The sequence below is a fragment of the Sinocyclocheilus anshuiensis genome, unplaced genomic scaffold (assembly GCF_001515605.1).
Source record: "Sinocyclocheilus anshuiensis isolate Anshui unplaced genomic scaffold, SAMN03320099.WGS_v1.1 scaffold423, whole genome shotgun sequence".
Classification (NCBI taxonomy): Eukaryota; Metazoa; Chordata; class Actinopteri; order Cypriniformes; family Cyprinidae; genus Sinocyclocheilus; species Sinocyclocheilus anshuiensis.
In genome coordinates this window covers 118,602-135,495 of record NW_015549610.1, presented here as the reverse complement: position 1 = coordinate 135,495, position 16,894 = coordinate 118,602, and the positions used below count along the sequence as shown (strand labels likewise).

Genomic DNA, 16,894 nt, shown 5'->3' with positions numbered 1-16,894 from the left:
ACTTGACGCACACGCAGGTTGCCAGATTGACGACACCAACAGGAACGAGCGCACTTGACGATGAATGAAATTAAATACGCTGTTTTTTGCCAACTGGCAACCCGGGGTGCCAAAATACAACTGGGTAAACTGGCGGTGGGCTTCACAAACCAAAACAGAGACCGACATTCCGGCCCGGAACGCACATTTTCAAAGGAGAATAACTGACTGTAGCATTGTTTTTCAGATAAACAAGTATGTTAACTTAGCATGTTTCTTAAATATCTGCAAACATATTATAGTATTTTTATGCTTTAGTAGAGTCAAAAACGTACATTACAGCACCTTTAAAGAGATGATAACCCAGGGTTAAGATAGAAACAGCCCCATTATACCAACTTACAAAATGAATTAATCTAGTCCAAAAGTAGAAAATGCAGCCTGTTACAATGACCGTTCTTGTATATAATCATCTGTATTCAAACACAAATGTTGACTTGTTAATCCTTTGCTATCACAAGAATTGTTTTGTACTTAGTTTTTTCGTTATTATTATTATTTCTTGTATTTTTCTTCTTTTTTTTTTTATCCTTGTTGTAATGTAACTTTTAATAAAAAAAACAAAAGTAAAAGCAAGTCTATGCTTCACATTATTCCTGCAATGCTTACCACTAGAGAGCAGCACTTACACATTAACAGTTGAGCAGAGACACCTTCCTCTGTAATGTAATTCAGTGCTTATCTCAGTTCAGTATGATTATGAAATCCTACCACACTGGCTTTATGGAAGTCAAATCTAGCTTATTGAAGCACAATTCTCCGATGTACTGTTGCTATATGTGTACTGCTAAGTTCAACATTTAATAGATGTTTAATGAACCGTCACAAACAATTTGAGCTAAAAATATGTGACACACAATTCTGTCCATTCAGAGAAAAATGAAAAAGCATTCCAGAGCTCTCCAAACTGAATGTTTATTGAATGTCTCACGACTTCAGGTCCTCCTTTCCATTGTCTAGACCTACTGGATCCTCATCTTTGCCAATGAAAAAAAAAAAGCCTAAAAGCAATAAAACTCTTTAGAAATATTCCATGCATAGATTTGTGCTGAATATGGCACTTGTGCCTCTAAGTTATATTCCACGTTCAGTATTCTACACAGCATCTTCCATATCCAGGATTGCTGCAAAGTCTATACATTCCATTTCAACCTAATGTACAGTTATGAGTCAACAAATCAACTACCTGAAAATGTGTAAAGGAAACGTGCTATATCAGCTGCACACATTTCTGTTCTGCCATTTGACTGTGTTTAAATTTGTGGGCTAAAGACAACTGAGAGAATTCATGTGTTCCAGCAGCATAAGTCTATGTGTCTCTGGCAGTGATGCTGCTTCAGGAAACGATGCAAGCAAAACTTACAGAAATGCGGCTGGGTGTCCTGCAATGAAAAAACACCTTTCTAATGGGTAGTAATCCCACAAAAACAGTCTACTGTTGATATGTTGAAAGGGAAGGGCTGTGATCCCCATATGTTTGTGTTCAGAGCAAATCATCATCATCATCATACTAATCACAACACTGACACAGAGCAACATTAAGCGCTTACATTCTACACTACAATACCATTCATTAAAGCAAACACAAACATAGTTTATAAGGACCAATGTATTGATTTCAAACATAGAGTAATATCAGATGCTTATGGAACCCCATTTCTGCCACACAAGAAAAAAAATTTGCTTTGGTAATCACAATTATGACACACTGAGATTTTTGTTATAATTATGACTTACGCCAATTATGACTTAGTATTGCATAATTTTGACTTAAGTCATAATTATAAATTAAATAGTCAAAATGAGATACTAAGTCATAACTATAAGATAAAATCAAAATTATTACATTTTTGTCAATTATTTTTTGTCAGTTTTCATAATTTTAACTTTTCGTTATAGATTTTGACATTTTTTAAATCTAATAATTTTTTTTTTTTTTTACTTTTCCCCTCAGAAATCTCATAATTGAATCTCATCATTTCAATTTATGTCATAATCGACTCTTCGCTAAGACCCGCCCCTCTTCATTACTGTTGTCCGACAAGCCATGGCGCTCTAACGCCACACATCATGTTGAATGTGAAAATAGTACAACGCAGTGGAAATAAATCGCGGAGCAAAGAGGAAACTGACAACGCGCTGACAAGACAAGACAGAGCAGGTTAGTTCTGGTATGAAACAAAGTCTCATCTTTAAAATTTTGTAATTTTTAAGAAATTCAAATAAATGCCATTTTGTGGCTATCGTGACACATCGCTGTAGCACCTCAGTTCAAGCGGTATGTGAACCGACTAGTTATAGCATGAAATCAACATAAATGAACATCAGAAGGTATCTTGTTTCAACCGCGGAAAGACGTCAATACACACCATTTTTCAAGTTCAAGTCCACCGACGGTAATCTACTCTCCTGTCTGGTTTGTTTGTCAGACAAAAATGGCGGATTCGGCATTATGATTGGTCAGATCGCCTGTCAATCAAACTCCTTGCGAAGGGTCAATTTTGATTTTTTATGAGACAAAATAGGCCTCCATAGATGCTTCCTAAATCATTTAATTTTGTTATTTGTTTGGACATTTTGCTGTAAAGCTGTTCAGGAAACAGAAACAAACACTGACAAAGCAGGACTCTCATCTCCGGGATCCAGCGTTCCTCACTGGCGCCGTTTTTGTGCAAAAGCAATATTCTGTGCTCTGAATCATCCTGAAATACAGTACTACCACTTTTTTTTTTCCTCAATAAAACTGAGTCTAAAAGGTATCGCTCTTCATTATTTTCTCATCTCAGTTAGAAGTATCATGTGCTAATACAATAGGTGAGTATAACACGACCTGTAGACAGAATAAATAATTCTAGTTTCTTCATAATGGCAGGAATAATAATGTGCTTTTCCAAACCCCTTCATTTCCACTTTCATTCTTCATATTCAGTGACTGTCCAACAAAAAATATATGACGAAAAGTTCTGTGCAAAGCTTGACTGAGGGAACACAGTCACTGAAAGCCCTTGTCAAGTTCTTCACTCCTTTGGAATGCTCTGAAGATTTGAGACACATCCTCACTTCATCTAAATGCTTAGCGTTGACATGACAGCACACCTTGTTTTCATATCTGAAAATGGATGTTTTTTAACAGTAATCCAGGGAGACAGTCCCGTCCTTGCTGCAGCTTGGTTGTAGATATCAAATAAACGTAAAATGGTTCTCTAGATGGTACTGATAAATCTGACATTCATGTATGCGGTCTTTGTAGTCACTGATTTAATAGACATAGACAGCACTGTCACCGTTTGGAGATTTTTATTTTTTTTTGGACTTATTGCATGCTGCCATCTAGAGTCGGTAGCTGTGTGGTGTTCGGGTGGGTTTTGGAGAGAGGGTGGTCCATACACGTGGTCCGTCATGGCCACAATCCTTCCACCCCAGCAAACTGCAGGACTCGTCAGGAGGACTGCATGAGGCCTGTCAGTCGTTTACTTGTCAGAGACTTGCCCTGAAACACAATTACAATTAATTAAATGTGGACTTTAAAGAGTACCGTTTAAAAATTGTGATCTTGGATTCGACTAATAATATTCATCATCAAATTCCAAATATAACAAATAGTATATTTATACATAAATATACTATTTTATTCTGGTCTGACTACCTTCCAGAAAGCCTGATTTTGAAATAAAGCTAGAAAAAGACTGGCGATGGTCGTTTTTTTTTTCTAGACAACAGGTGCCACTCACCACACTGCGAGTGAATTTCTCCAGGGATGTGCGTCGACCTTGCTCAGTCTCAGGCTGTGGAGCCGAGGTTAATGGAGGGGAATGGGGAAGATACAGTGCACAACACCAGGTTAACGTGTTAGTAAATGGATAACACAAAAAATATTCAAGAAAATGAATGTTAATCTGAAATAATCACAATGGGACCGAGACACAATCAAACTGTAGAATGGCTCTGAAGTGAACTGAAGTGCTCATGTTTAACCATTACAAGATGGCAGTAGAGTAAGTAGGCCATTTGATGAGTAAATATTAAGTTGGCTTAGTATGTTTTAATAGGTGCAAGATGAACACTGAACACTCGTTTGCAAGCAAAGAAAAGGAAATCATTCAATTCAGGACTGATGTTTTTAGTCGAAAGGAAACTAAGGCTTGAAATATCGTCTCTTACGAAAGAACTGACTTGGAAAAATGTGCTGAAAATGTACTCACCCTCAGGCCATTCAGGAAGTACAGTTTGTTTCTTCTTTGGGATAGATTTGGAGAAATTTAGCATTACTTGCTCACCAATGAATCTTCCGCAGTGAATGGGTGCCGTCAATAATAAAAATGCTTCCTTCAGTGAAAAACTCTCACATCAAAATCAATCTACAAATTTGTTTCGGGCTGTTTTCGACTGTTTCGTCAGTGTTTGATATGTGCCTATTTCTTTCCTGATTCTGACGAGGCAAGTTCTTCACTGGAAAAAGCAATATTATTAATAGAGGACTTAAGCTGAAAGCAACGGTGTGAAGTAAAAAAAAAAAAAAAAAAAACGTGTTAATGATTGATTCGTTTCTTACAACCACACAGATTTTCACTTTACAAGACATTAATTGTTGGACTGGAGTTGTACGGATTACTTGTGGTTTATTGTCATGTTTTTATCTGCTGTTTGGACTTTCATTCTGACGGCACCCATTCACTGCAGAGGATCCATTGGTGATTTCCGATGAAGAAACAAACTCATCTATATCTTGGATGACATGAGGGTGCGTAAATGTTCATTCTCAATCTTAATTTTGGGATGAACTATTCCTTTAACGGAAAAAATGTCCTGTCAGAAAATTGATCTTTTCTGTTTTTCAACATTTGTTCCCTTACAGTACTCTAGGAGCGCACTGATTTTTGTTCTTATGGCTGAATGGTTTGTGAAAAAGAATACTGAGCGATACTGAAAACAAAAATGCATAAAAATGATTCAGATTCACTACACGCGGCAGAGAGAGATTTGAGATTGAGATGAACCTTCTTTCTGGCCAGCACGAGGTCCTGGTAAGTATTGGAGCGCAGGAAACGAGGGTAGCTGTCACTCTTCATCAGCTTGTAGATGTGGTCCTGAAAGAGAAAAAACATTGGAGGCTGACAGTGAGTTTGCAGCCTGGACGAAAGGAAAGCACCTCATTGCAAAGTAATGAGAAGAGCCAAGAACCTTCAGAAAAACTGCTTTCTGTCCTCATGATCCTGCTTCTATTTTTCTTTCAATCATGACATTGCATATGCACGCATGAATAAATATGTAGTAGGTTCTCCCAAGGGATAATGTATATCTTGCAGCAGGATTAATTAGACTTCGCTGCTGCCTATGAAGGCGATGAAGGTGCATGTTCTTTTTTCTCAGATTATTTTTAAAAAATTCACTTGACAGACTCCTAGCAAGTACCTTGACAGACTCCAAGAAGTGGATTCTGCAACACATTCTTCAATTATTCTACTTTGTCACTACAAGCTAACTGCTCTCAGAAAATTCCGTTTCTGGAATAAAATGGATTTCATAATTCCAGAGAGACTTCTCACCCTGGTTCTGAGCATTGCTATGCCTGTTATTCTGTCTCTTTCATCAATCATGTAAATGTAGATAAAAGGAGACAGACACAAGGCAAACTCCTTTGAACAGAGCCATGAGGACAAGGACAAGGAACAGATGATCCATCAGCATTATTGTACATCAATCTCCCCGAATAGCCCAAAGCCCTCAAGTTCCTATTTCATCATTTCAAAGAATGAAAAAGATTCTGCCTTGGGCACAACTTGTCCCGAAGTGCAGCTTTCATCAAAAAACCTAAAAGCCCACAATCATCTGTGAAAATGTGTTTACAGAATGATTATTGGACATTAAAAAAATAATAACAAATAGTTAGATATCTCAAGATTTCTTCCTATTTAGTTCATCCAGTAGGATCATTTTCTTCAAACGTGCAGAAAGGGTGTGGAAATTGTTAAAAGGAACAAAAGCCATCAGTGGTCGAGCTGTGCTTCCTGTGACAGTTGCTCACCTGTCCTGTGACAGTTGCTCACCTGGGCATCTTCAAAGCTGTAGCGGCCCGGGTCTTTTAGATTCTGACTGGTGCGCTCGTAGCTGTGCGAGTCCAGATTGATGGCACTGGGAGCTCCCTCAGCAAGAAACTCTTGCCAGATCTCCTGAGCACGAGCCGCCACTTCTTGCAGGGGGCGGCACTTCAGATCCTGCACAGCCAACCAGAACCTAAAGAGAAAATAATAATAAATGTCAGCTGTTCAGTGTGTGCATAATTATTAGGCATGTTTTCTTTTACAGATAAAAAAAGAGAGATTTAATTCAAACTGAAAGCAGTATGTTTTGGGAGTTCATTTTTAGTCCATCTCTGCAAGACAGATTTTTCAGGATAGGAGATGGACTAAAAATGAACTCCCAAAACTTACTGCCAGATTCTGGAAGATAAATTCTTGAAAGCGTGGTACAAGAGGATGTCGTGCTGGTCCTTCAAGAGTCACTCTCAACTTATCTGTCTATAAAGCCTATAAAAAAATCAGTCTTCATGTATTTTACAACACTTCAGCATGTGATCCTTATTAAGTGAGAGTAATTTTTTTGGATTTTTACCCGAGCAAAGTCTCAGAGAACCTGACACATTGCATATCTGGAGACTCCAGGTAGGTAGCAGTTCTGGAAAATGGTGGCACTGGAGACTACAAGGTTCCTGATGGATCATACCTAATTCTTCACCTTAATTCTTAATTCTTTTGCAGTTAACGTGTCCCTTCCAAGGTCACTCTCAATGTATCTGTCTATAAAGCCTATAAAAAAACAGCCTTCATGCATTTCACAACACTTGCATGTTATTCTTAAGTAAGGGTTTTTTAAATTTTTTTTAGGATTTTTTTACCCGAGCAAAGTCTCTGAGAACCTGACATCTTGCACTTCTGGAGACTCCAGGAAGGTTGCAGTTTTGGAAAATGGTGGCGCTGGAGACTAAATGGTTCCTGATGGGTTTCACACCTAAATCTTCACTTTAATTATTTTGCAGTTAACATGCGTCTTTTCTTCTCCACCTGTTTTTTCTGACCGTGCTGACCCAATGAGCATTTCGCTGTCTAATGGTCATGCCTTAACTTTGCAAATTCTAGTACTGAATTAGTATTGCATCCTTATCATGGGAATTTAATCATTTTTGACTTTCAGTCTGAGTTAAATCTCTTTTTTGGTTCATTTTATCTGTAAAAGAAAACATCCCTAAATATTATGCACACCTGAATATAAGAAGTTTTTCCACTTCCAGCCTTCATGGACAATTATATATCAGTTATAAATTATTAAATACAAAATTAATAGTAACTTATCTGTCTATAAAGCCTATAAAAAAATCAGTCTTCATGTATTTTACAACACTTCAGCATGTGATCCTTATTAAGTGAGAGTAATTTTTTTGGATTTTTACCCGAGCAAAGTCTCAGAGAACCTGACACATTGCATATCTGGAGACTCCAGGTAGGTAGCAGTTCTGGAAAATGGTGGCACTGGAGACTACAAGGTTCCTGATGGATCATACCTAATTCTTCACCTTAATTCTTAATTCTTTTGCAGTTAACGTGTCTTTTCTTCTCCACCTGTTTTTTCTGACCGTGCTGACCCAATGAGCATTTCGCTGTCTAATGGTCATGCCTTAACTTTGCAAATTCTAGTACTGAATTAGTATTGCATCCTTATCATGGGAATTTAATCATTTTTGACTTTCAGTCTGAGTTAAATCTCTTTTTTGGTTCATTTTATCTGTAAAAGAAAACATCCCTAAATATTATGCACACCTGAATATAAGAAGTTTTTCCACTTCCAGCCTTCATGGACAATTATATATCAGTTATAAATTATTAAATACAAAATTAATAGTAGTTATTAAGATTGATGTGGTTTGGAATTGGTAAACTGTGCTTGGAGAAAAAAAAATGACCAGAATATCAATGTGCCTAATAATTATGCACTCACTTTATAGAGTATTGGTCATGGAAGGATGGTGCAAATCAAATTAATTTTAACATATGTAGTTTTATTGTAAAAATAAAAATTCTAAATATATACACTACCATTCAAAAGTTTAGGCTTAGTAGGATTTTTTTAGTACTTTCATTCAACAACAATGCATTAAATTGATCCAAAGTGACAGTAAAGACATTTATAATGTGACTATTTAAAAAAAAAAAAATTGTTATTTTGAACTTTCCAGTAATCAGAGAATTCTGAAACAATGATCATGGTTTCCACAAAAATATCAAGCAGCACAACTGATTTCAACATTGGCAATAATAAGAAATGTTTCTTGAGCAAATCAGCATATTAGAATGATTTCTGAAGGATCATGTGACACTGAAGTAATTCAGCTGAAAATTCAACTTTGCCATCATATAAATAAATTATATAGTAATACATTACATTTTTAAATAGGTTAAAATAGAAAACAGTTGTTTTGTGTAATAAGTGTAATAATATTCCACAATATTACTTTTCAAATCATATTTTTGGTTAAAAAAAGTCATATTGGTGAGAGACTTATTTTCAAAAACATTTAAACGTTTTGCCAACCCTAAACTTTTAAATGATAGCGTATATATTTTTGTAACGTTGGTCAATGGCATCATGATTTTGTTCTCATATTTTGGTGTTCTACCTCATATTTCCATGTGAGGAATATTGCATATACTGTATGTGTCAATGCATGAAGTTATGAAGAAGAAGAAAAACATTTAGGCATTTGTTAAATTTTATGGTAAACAAGTGAAGGCCAGACTATCTATAATCTGATTTCAATTATGCATTATGTTGCTGTTCCACAGCCAAGTTCCCTCCCTAAAGCTTATTTTCACTCCCAATTAGCACTTGGCATGGGTTACTTTTGGCCCCCTCTTTACATCGCTGATGGCAATGGCATTCCCAAAATCCTCAGAAACAAACACCGGGTTAATTATTGAAGTCAGTACACACACACAGCACTCGCCACGACTCCTCCTACTCCTACTCTCATATCACACTTGCTCTGTAGCTCTACAGATATCTGCAGTGTAGAAGTGGTTTAGGCCCTACTGGGCCCAGGGGAGAGTCAGGCAGTCAAGAGGACACATCACTTTCACTCTCCTCACAGACTGGCAAACATAAGACAGCCCCCACAGAGGCTATTAGATGCCTAGCTGGGGGATACGCAGAAATACGAGAGGGATGAGAGATGCATGGAGACAAGCAGCATTTTATCTCTCGCCCAGTCACTTTATGGCTTCAGTGACCTGCGTTATCTCTGCAGCTCCCTTCGGGGCCTTGCTGTCCTGTTTGGGCGTCTCCTGGGGCCGCCGCTGCCTCATTTGCCCCACGACAGCCGTGGTTTGCAGCAGCTTATCACAATGCATCAGCGATCAGGCTTTGGAGGTGGTAATGATCATGTACCATCAGTGGATTTACTCACTCTTTCTCATCGGTGATATTAAAGGTCTGACCTTTTGCTTGTCCTGTTCTGCTACATTTTGTGCAAGTCATTAAAAGCATAGTGGGGGGATAAGAGAGAGAGGAAAATGTCACAGAAGTGCAAATGAAAGGAGGACGGAGGAATAAAGTGCTGGAAAACTCACAGCAGGTTCTCGGAGCTGAATTCGGACTCCAGGAATTTAAGAAACTGCTCACGGCCCACTGGGTCCTTTAAAGCCTCGTCCAATGAGAAGCCCCACTTCTTTACTCGCTGTTGACTCGGGTCCTTACTGAGACAGAGACGGAAAGAGAAAGACAGTATTTTATTTATTTAACTTGCATTGTTCTTTGTGATATCTACTGACAGCAGCTAGTGCTTTGACAACACAATGTACCATTGTTTGTCATATTAGCAAGACGAGGCTGAAAACAGAGAGAAAGAGACTGTGTGTGTGTACATGAGATCACTTAATCACGTCTAATAATATCTTGTAAATGAGTGTTTGAATAAGTAACAATATGTAAACCACCACAGGAATACTAATCGTTTTGAAAAACCTAATTCCAACAACTGTTAATTAATTTGATAAGGTAAATTAGTCAACTTCATTTTACCATAATTAAGTGACAAGAGTCACATTGTTGAACAATGTGAACAGATACATAGAAAGAAACCCAGAAATGAAACTTGCGTCTTATTTTCTGTTTAGAACAACTGTTCAATATAAAATAAATAAAATGACTGTTTTCTATGTGACTATATTGTAAAATGTAGTTTATTCCTATGATTCAAAGCTAAATATTTAGCATCAATACTATTGCTTTCAAATGATTAATCGCGATTAATCGCATCCAAAATAAACGTTTTAGTTTACATAATATATGAGCATATATCAGCATTATATATAAATATATAAATGTATATACATGTAAATATTTCCAAAATATATACTGTATGTGTGTGTATTTATATATACATAATAAATAAACACAGTACACAAATATATTATGTAAACAAAAACTTTTATTCTGGATGCGATTAATCGTTTGAGAGCACTAATCAATACTCAAGTCTTTAGTGTCACATGATCCTTCAGATATCATTCTAATATGCTGATTTGCTTTTATTTATTTATTTTTGTATGTTGAAAAAAGCTGCTTCATTTCTGAAACCTGTGATACATTTTTTTTTTGTTTTTCAGGATTCTTTGATCAATAAAAAGTTCAAAAGATCAGCATTTTTTTTATAGAAATCTTTTGTAACATTATAAATGCCTTTACTGTCACTTTTGATCAATTTAATGCATCCTTGCTTAATAAAAACCTTACTGACCAAGTTTAAAGTTTAAAATAAGAAATAAAGCCACGTTTTAAAACATAGAGGTACAATTATAAGTCATAAAAATACTCTGTGCAAGGTCATGTAATCGTGAATCATGTAAATAATCTGATTGACTAGAATTATTTAGACATCATAATAAAGAGGACTGTTTAGAGGAATGTGTTTGTCTCATGTTTCATCACAATACACTGCTACTTATTGGAAAAAGTAGTTCGTTACTGGCAAAACTTGATGAGGGGGTGTGTGGGAGGTATTCCTTAAATCCTGTCAGGGCATCTTTGAGGAGCGGTGAGAACGGCTCAGGCAAGCGGAGATGAAGGAACCTGCAGTGTTTTATAGAATTCAAAACATCATAAGGACTACTTGTGATATTCTGAACGAGATACTACATTAGTCGAAATTCTAAAGAGAGCTCCACCAATCAGAGTAGTCACTGTTACTATGAAGACATGGCACTCGCTCTGTGATTAATTTCATCAAATCATTCCCCTCACACTCTCAAATTCGCCATCCTAGAGTTTCTCTTGGGTGGCTATACGTCCTTTTTTTTTCAGGACATGTCCAGGTCTGGACTGCTAAATTGTCTAAAACGTCCACGTTTTGGCCTTTTCTTCCTATTGACATGCTCTACAGTCCTTACATTATATTGGCATTGCTTTGTCCGTTCTCTGTAGATTCCTCATTCTCGCATGCCACAATTGGTCGATTATGTACAATGCCTGCATGCTATTATATTACTACTTTCAGTTATTGCCTTCAGCAAGCAAAATGCCGGATTCACAAATCAAATACGTTCATATTAACAGATTACAGCTTTCACTATGGGAGCATGGGCTATGCGGTGTTGATCCCAGAATTCGTCCCATTCATCGAAATGAAAACACCTCGCTCATGCATGCATAAAAATGTGGGATCACATTAGCCAAAGAAGAACTTTGTAAGCTAAACTAACTAAATTAAACACTTTACAATAAGGCTATGCATTGGGAATCACAATGAACATTACAAGGCATGTATTTTATAAATGAATAAATAATTGTCTGCAGACCTCCATGTTATTTTAAAATTAACCCCAATTTGAGAATAATCAAGTAAGTAACAAAAGCACAACATAATAGTGACACAAGACTTTCAAAATAAAACCAAAAAGAAGCATAACAACAAAACAGATAATAGCGTTTTGACAAATGTGACCCTAAAAATGATCAACGTAATCAAGACAAAAGACTCTCAGTTAAGATAAGTGAAATTAAGAAATTCAGACATCCTGATCCCTCTCCCTTTCATCTAATGAAAACTAGACTAGAGAAGAGAGGAATCTATAACGAGAGATGTAGTGTTTAGGTTTTCATACCTGGCCTCTAGCTCCCAGAAAGTGACATCATCACTGATCCAGGGGTTAGCTGGCTCTGGTACTGTCACAAAGGGGTCATAGTCAAGATACTGCTCTGTGTAGCTCATCAATCTGCAAAAAAATGAGTTGAAATCATGTTTATATTACATATTATTATATAAAAGTATTTTTGTCTGTTTTTCATTATTGGAACCAAATGAACTGTTTTCACATATGCATTCCTCCGCAAAAGTGAACGGTACACTGTACTAAAATACTCTGACAGAGTTTCCCACACAACCGCAACCCCGCCACTGAATTTATAGCATTAAACTTAATGTGGTTCGATTCCTGAATCAACAGCTCTTATGAGCCTGATTTTGTTTAGTTTATCAAAAACATACAGCGCAACCAGTGTAGATTCCCAAATAAATAGCTTGAATAAGTCAGTTCTTTTAAACGAATCAAACACATACAGCTTATAATTTAACTGTTTGTTATAAAGTGAAATTTGTACTGTTTGGCAGCTTGTAATTAAAGATACACATTAGTTTTGTCTGAAGTATTTTATAAGAATTAATAAAATATATTGACACAATTTTAGTTTTCGTATTGTTGTTATTCTGTATAGTTACTGCCAATGAGTCGAATGCAATAAATGTTGTCTCTAAAACAATTCTTATGAAAATGTTTACAACAGACGTTTCAGTCTTTTTAAAGGTCTCATCATTTGGCAATGGAATTGAACTACTAAAAGAATCATTAACAGAACCAAAAGAGAAATCAGAACTGGAACCAATAAATTCTTTATGATACCCATCTTTAATAAACATAATGTTTTTTTTATTAACACATTATTAATGGCAAGTATTAATATTTACTGAGAAAAGTTTGAGTTTCATGGACAGATCAAGAAAGAGGACTTACGTCTCAGCGACTTTGGACATTTTCATACAGTGCCGATCCAACTGAGTGTTCAAGAACAGAATCTGAAAGAGACAGAATACCGTTGCTCACTGCATCTCCACTTGAGCAAGTGAGTGATCGTGCTAAATATTAATAGCCACTGTGAGGCTGTCAAGAATCAAATTCACACCGTCGCTCGTACACACCTCTCTCTCGACGTCCTCTCTGGTGTCCTTGCTGCTCTGCTGGGAGGGTGTGTGTACAGGACTCTGAGTCTGTGTGTCATCCACTACCCCATACACTGACTGCAAGACAAGAGACAGAGACTGAGACGGGTCACAATACCCTCTGTCTCATACAGCACACACTAATAATACGAGCATAAGCACCTTTTTCACCCTTTGAGGATTCTTCAGGCGGCGGCACTTCCTGATGTCCATCTCTGTGGTGTTCACACACCCAGGCTGTCAATCACAATCACATGTAAATCAGCCATATAAAAATTGAAGATACGCACATTTTCCACTACAATCTTGATTCACACAAATTGCAGAATCCAATAATTACACATATTGTTTCATTTTCTTTCCTTAAAAAGAAACTGAATGTGTTAACAGCTGTGCTAACTATGAAAAACTGAGATTAAATCACACTTAAATATCTGTTAACACTTTAAAATGGGGTTTTATTCATTATTATAAGCTATCAGAACAACTAAAATGAAAAAGGGATGAAGGGATAGTTCACCCAGTAATTTAAATTCTGTCATTTTCTCACCCTCATGTCATTCCACACTTGTATGACTTTCTTTCCTCTGTGAAACATGAAAGAAGATATTTTGAATAATGTTAGTTACCAAACTGTTTTTGTTACCATTGACTTCAATTGTCTGGACAAAAAACACTGAGACATTTCTCAAAACATTTCTTGTGGGACACTCGTAAATGCACTGCGTTATTAAAATAAAGTTATTTTTGTTTTCTTTGTGCACACAAAGTATTCTCATAGCTTCATAAAATTACTACTGAACCACTGATGGACTATTTTAACAATGTCCTTATTACCTTTCTGGGTCTTGAACATGTCAGTTCCATAGCTTTCTATGCAGGGTCAGAAAGCTCTTAGCTTTCTTATCTTAATTTGTGTTCCGAAGGTCTTACGGGTTTGGAACGACATGAGGGTGAGTAATTAATGACAGAATTTTCCTTTTTGGGTGAACTATCCCTTTAAGTATCCTGTTATGTACTCAAGGATCTCTGGTATGCATTTTACACAAGTCTTTAGAGTTTGAAGGAACTTCTGGGTTCCAATTAGCAAGAACTGGCCTTTTTAAAAAGAGCCTTGAGGTTTTCCAAAGTGGTAATCTGAGGAACCCCAATGGTGTTTTAAGTATTTCATTATTACAGTGTGCCTATTTGATCTATTAAATTCAAACAAGACGCAAACACAGAAACCCATCCCACCCTGGATCCACCCCTCACACACCACAGGACGGTGAACATCCCAGAAGGCTCTCTCTTGACTATCCAGAATCTTTCTCTCCGTTTTGTCTTTTTTCCTGTCGATCCTACAAAATCAAAGAAAACACAAAGCTGCAAGACATTAATATTAAACAGATAGTAGGAAACCTTCCCAATCCACACACTCGCACGTTCCGCCTCACACGTTAAAACAGACAACGAGCGAAGCCCTTGTGCTCATCAAAGTTGCAACCTGCCTGCGAGCAGAGCTAATTCATTTCCATTCCTGCCACTTCACTCTTACGTAACTGACATTTGCTGCATCACTCTCTCTATCTCTCACTGATCCTGGTTTTGAGCCCTGAGACTCTTTCATTCATCTCTCTTTCTCTTCTGTTCTTGCTCTCCTCAAAATTAGGGTTTTCCTAATGAAAAGAGTACTGCGGACAGTGTGATGATAGAGACAGACTGATGATCAAAAATCAGAGCAGGGTTGACTTGTATTTGCAGCCCTCGGCCATCAGATGAGGCTCTTCAGTCGGTGTTTGAAGAGCGAGAGACTGCTTCAATCAATGAGGACCACTCCAAATCAGACACACATGCTAATACGTCTCGCCCCTAACAACTGCACTTCAGCAATATTATGATGTTACATCATAATGAGGGCTTGTGTATATACAGTACGTCTTTGTGTGAATGTGTGTGGGCTGAAAACAAAGGGTAGATGTGTCTTCAACACAGAAGAGAGCAGGTATGAGTGAGAGCAAGTGTTTGCGTAGTTGTCCTGACAACAGCACTTACTTGACCTGTGCCTCAGCCTGCATGAAGATGAACTCCCACTTCCTTGCAAAAGCCCTCTGTAGTCTCGCTAGATTCTCCTGAATGAGATAAATGAGTAAGTGAAAGAAAGAAAGAAAGAAAGAAAGAAAGAAAGAAAGAAAGAAAGACAACATTTAACTTCCGGTACATCCATCTAAACTGTAAGGTCAGGTCTTGCCTAATGGGATAGCAGTAAGCTATGTTATATCCTGCTATTTTGACAAATGTAGTAAGTCATCTAAATATTCAGGGCTGAATTTGGAAAAGCATACTAGCATACTAAAACTCTATTACTAATTTCTGCCATATATGAGAAGAAATGGTAAAAACAGTATTTTTAGTTTTTTTTAAAGAAACTACTACAAATAATGAATAAGAAATGTTATTTTATATATTTATATATTGTATTTTAAGCAAGGATGCATTAAGTTGATAAAAAGTGACAGCAAAGAATTATAATTGTTTATCATAATGTTACAAATCTGTTAATTTATAATAAATGCTGTCACAGTTTCCACAAAAATATTAAGCAGCACAACTGTTTTCAACATTGATGATAACCAACTAAATCAGTCAATCAAATATCAGAATGATTTCTGAAGGATCATGTGACACTGAAGTTTGGAGTAATGGCTGCTGACAATTCAGCTTTGCCATCACAGGAATAAATTACATTTTAAAATATATTAAAATAGAAAACAGTTATTTTACATTGTAATGGTATTTCATAATATTATAGCTTTTACCTGTAATTTTAATCAAATAATTGCAGCCTTGATGAGCAAAAGAGACCTCAAAACATTTCAAAATCTAACCAACTCAAAATTTTATATAGAATTATGCATAAAAATGCATATAAAATGTATATATATTTGTATATTTCTTATTTGTTTTCTTTCTTTTAAATAAATATACATTATAAATAGTATATCAACTTTTTTTCTTTATAATATAACTGTGACCAATATTTCTGAAAAGCATAGAGCATGCTGACTTTGACATCACAGCTCAGGATCACTTCAGTGTGTGTCACTTCAGTCAGTCTGCATGTCATAATGCCATTTTCAACAACAACAACAACAACAACAACAAAAAGTTCAGAAATGAGCATCCATCAACAAAGATGGAAGCAGGTATTATAGAGGTCCTTGTTCAGGCCACTTAAAAAAAAAAACGATGTTAAAAGCTCCACAGAGGCACATAGTTTACACTCTTTGAGGGAATCAATCTACAAATGACTTACTTATCGTTACCTCTGCACATTAAGCAAGGACAGGAGAAAGTATCACTGAAAAAAAATTACACACTTCACCTTTAATTCTCAATGACAAGGGCTCATAATTGGTATTTTCAGGTATAAAATAACTTTACATATCTGTCAATAGCTGTGAAAATACAAACTGAGATGCTTTTGCCAGCAAAATGCTTCCATTTTCTCTGTCGGCTGTCATCACAGTGGGTCACACTTACTGCCTCATAGTCCGCCAGCTCCAGCCGGGTCTTGTTCTGCATGGTCCGTTTGCACAGATAGATGGCTGT

At 36.6% G+C, this 16,894-nt stretch overlaps 1 protein-coding gene across 4 annotated transcripts in view; it reads right to left on the bottom strand.

Annotated features, from left to right (window-relative positions):
* Positions 1 to 3,350: 3,350 nt before the first annotated feature.
* rgs6 (regulator of G protein signaling 6) overlaps positions 3,351 to 16,894 on the bottom strand; it is a 62,386-nt gene continuing 48,842 nt past the window's right edge. For all 4 annotated transcript variants that reach the window (XM_016448012.1, XM_016448011.1, XM_016448013.1 and 1 more), the window contains 12 exons: positions 16,826 to 16,890; positions 15,338 to 15,414; positions 14,562 to 14,643; positions 13,466 to 13,540; positions 13,283 to 13,381; positions 13,098 to 13,159; positions 12,192 to 12,302; positions 9,660 to 9,785; positions 6,087 to 6,273; positions 5,037 to 5,126; positions 3,771 to 3,824; positions 3,351 to 3,529 (listed from right to left, as the gene is read on the bottom strand). In XM_016448012.1, the coding sequence (XP_016303498.1) occupies positions 3,479 to 3,529; positions 3,771 to 3,824; positions 5,037 to 5,126; positions 6,087 to 6,273; positions 9,660 to 9,785; positions 12,192 to 12,302; positions 13,098 to 13,159; positions 13,283 to 13,381; positions 13,466 to 13,540; positions 14,562 to 14,643; positions 15,338 to 15,414; positions 16,826 to 16,890 (1,079 nt within the window). In that variant the 3' untranslated portion in view covers positions 3,351 to 3,478. The remainder of the gene's footprint in view (positions 3,530 to 3,770; positions 3,825 to 5,036; positions 5,127 to 6,086; positions 6,274 to 9,659; positions 9,786 to 12,191; positions 12,303 to 13,097; positions 13,160 to 13,282; positions 13,382 to 13,465; positions 13,541 to 14,561; positions 14,644 to 15,337; positions 15,415 to 16,825; positions 16,891 to 16,894) is intronic.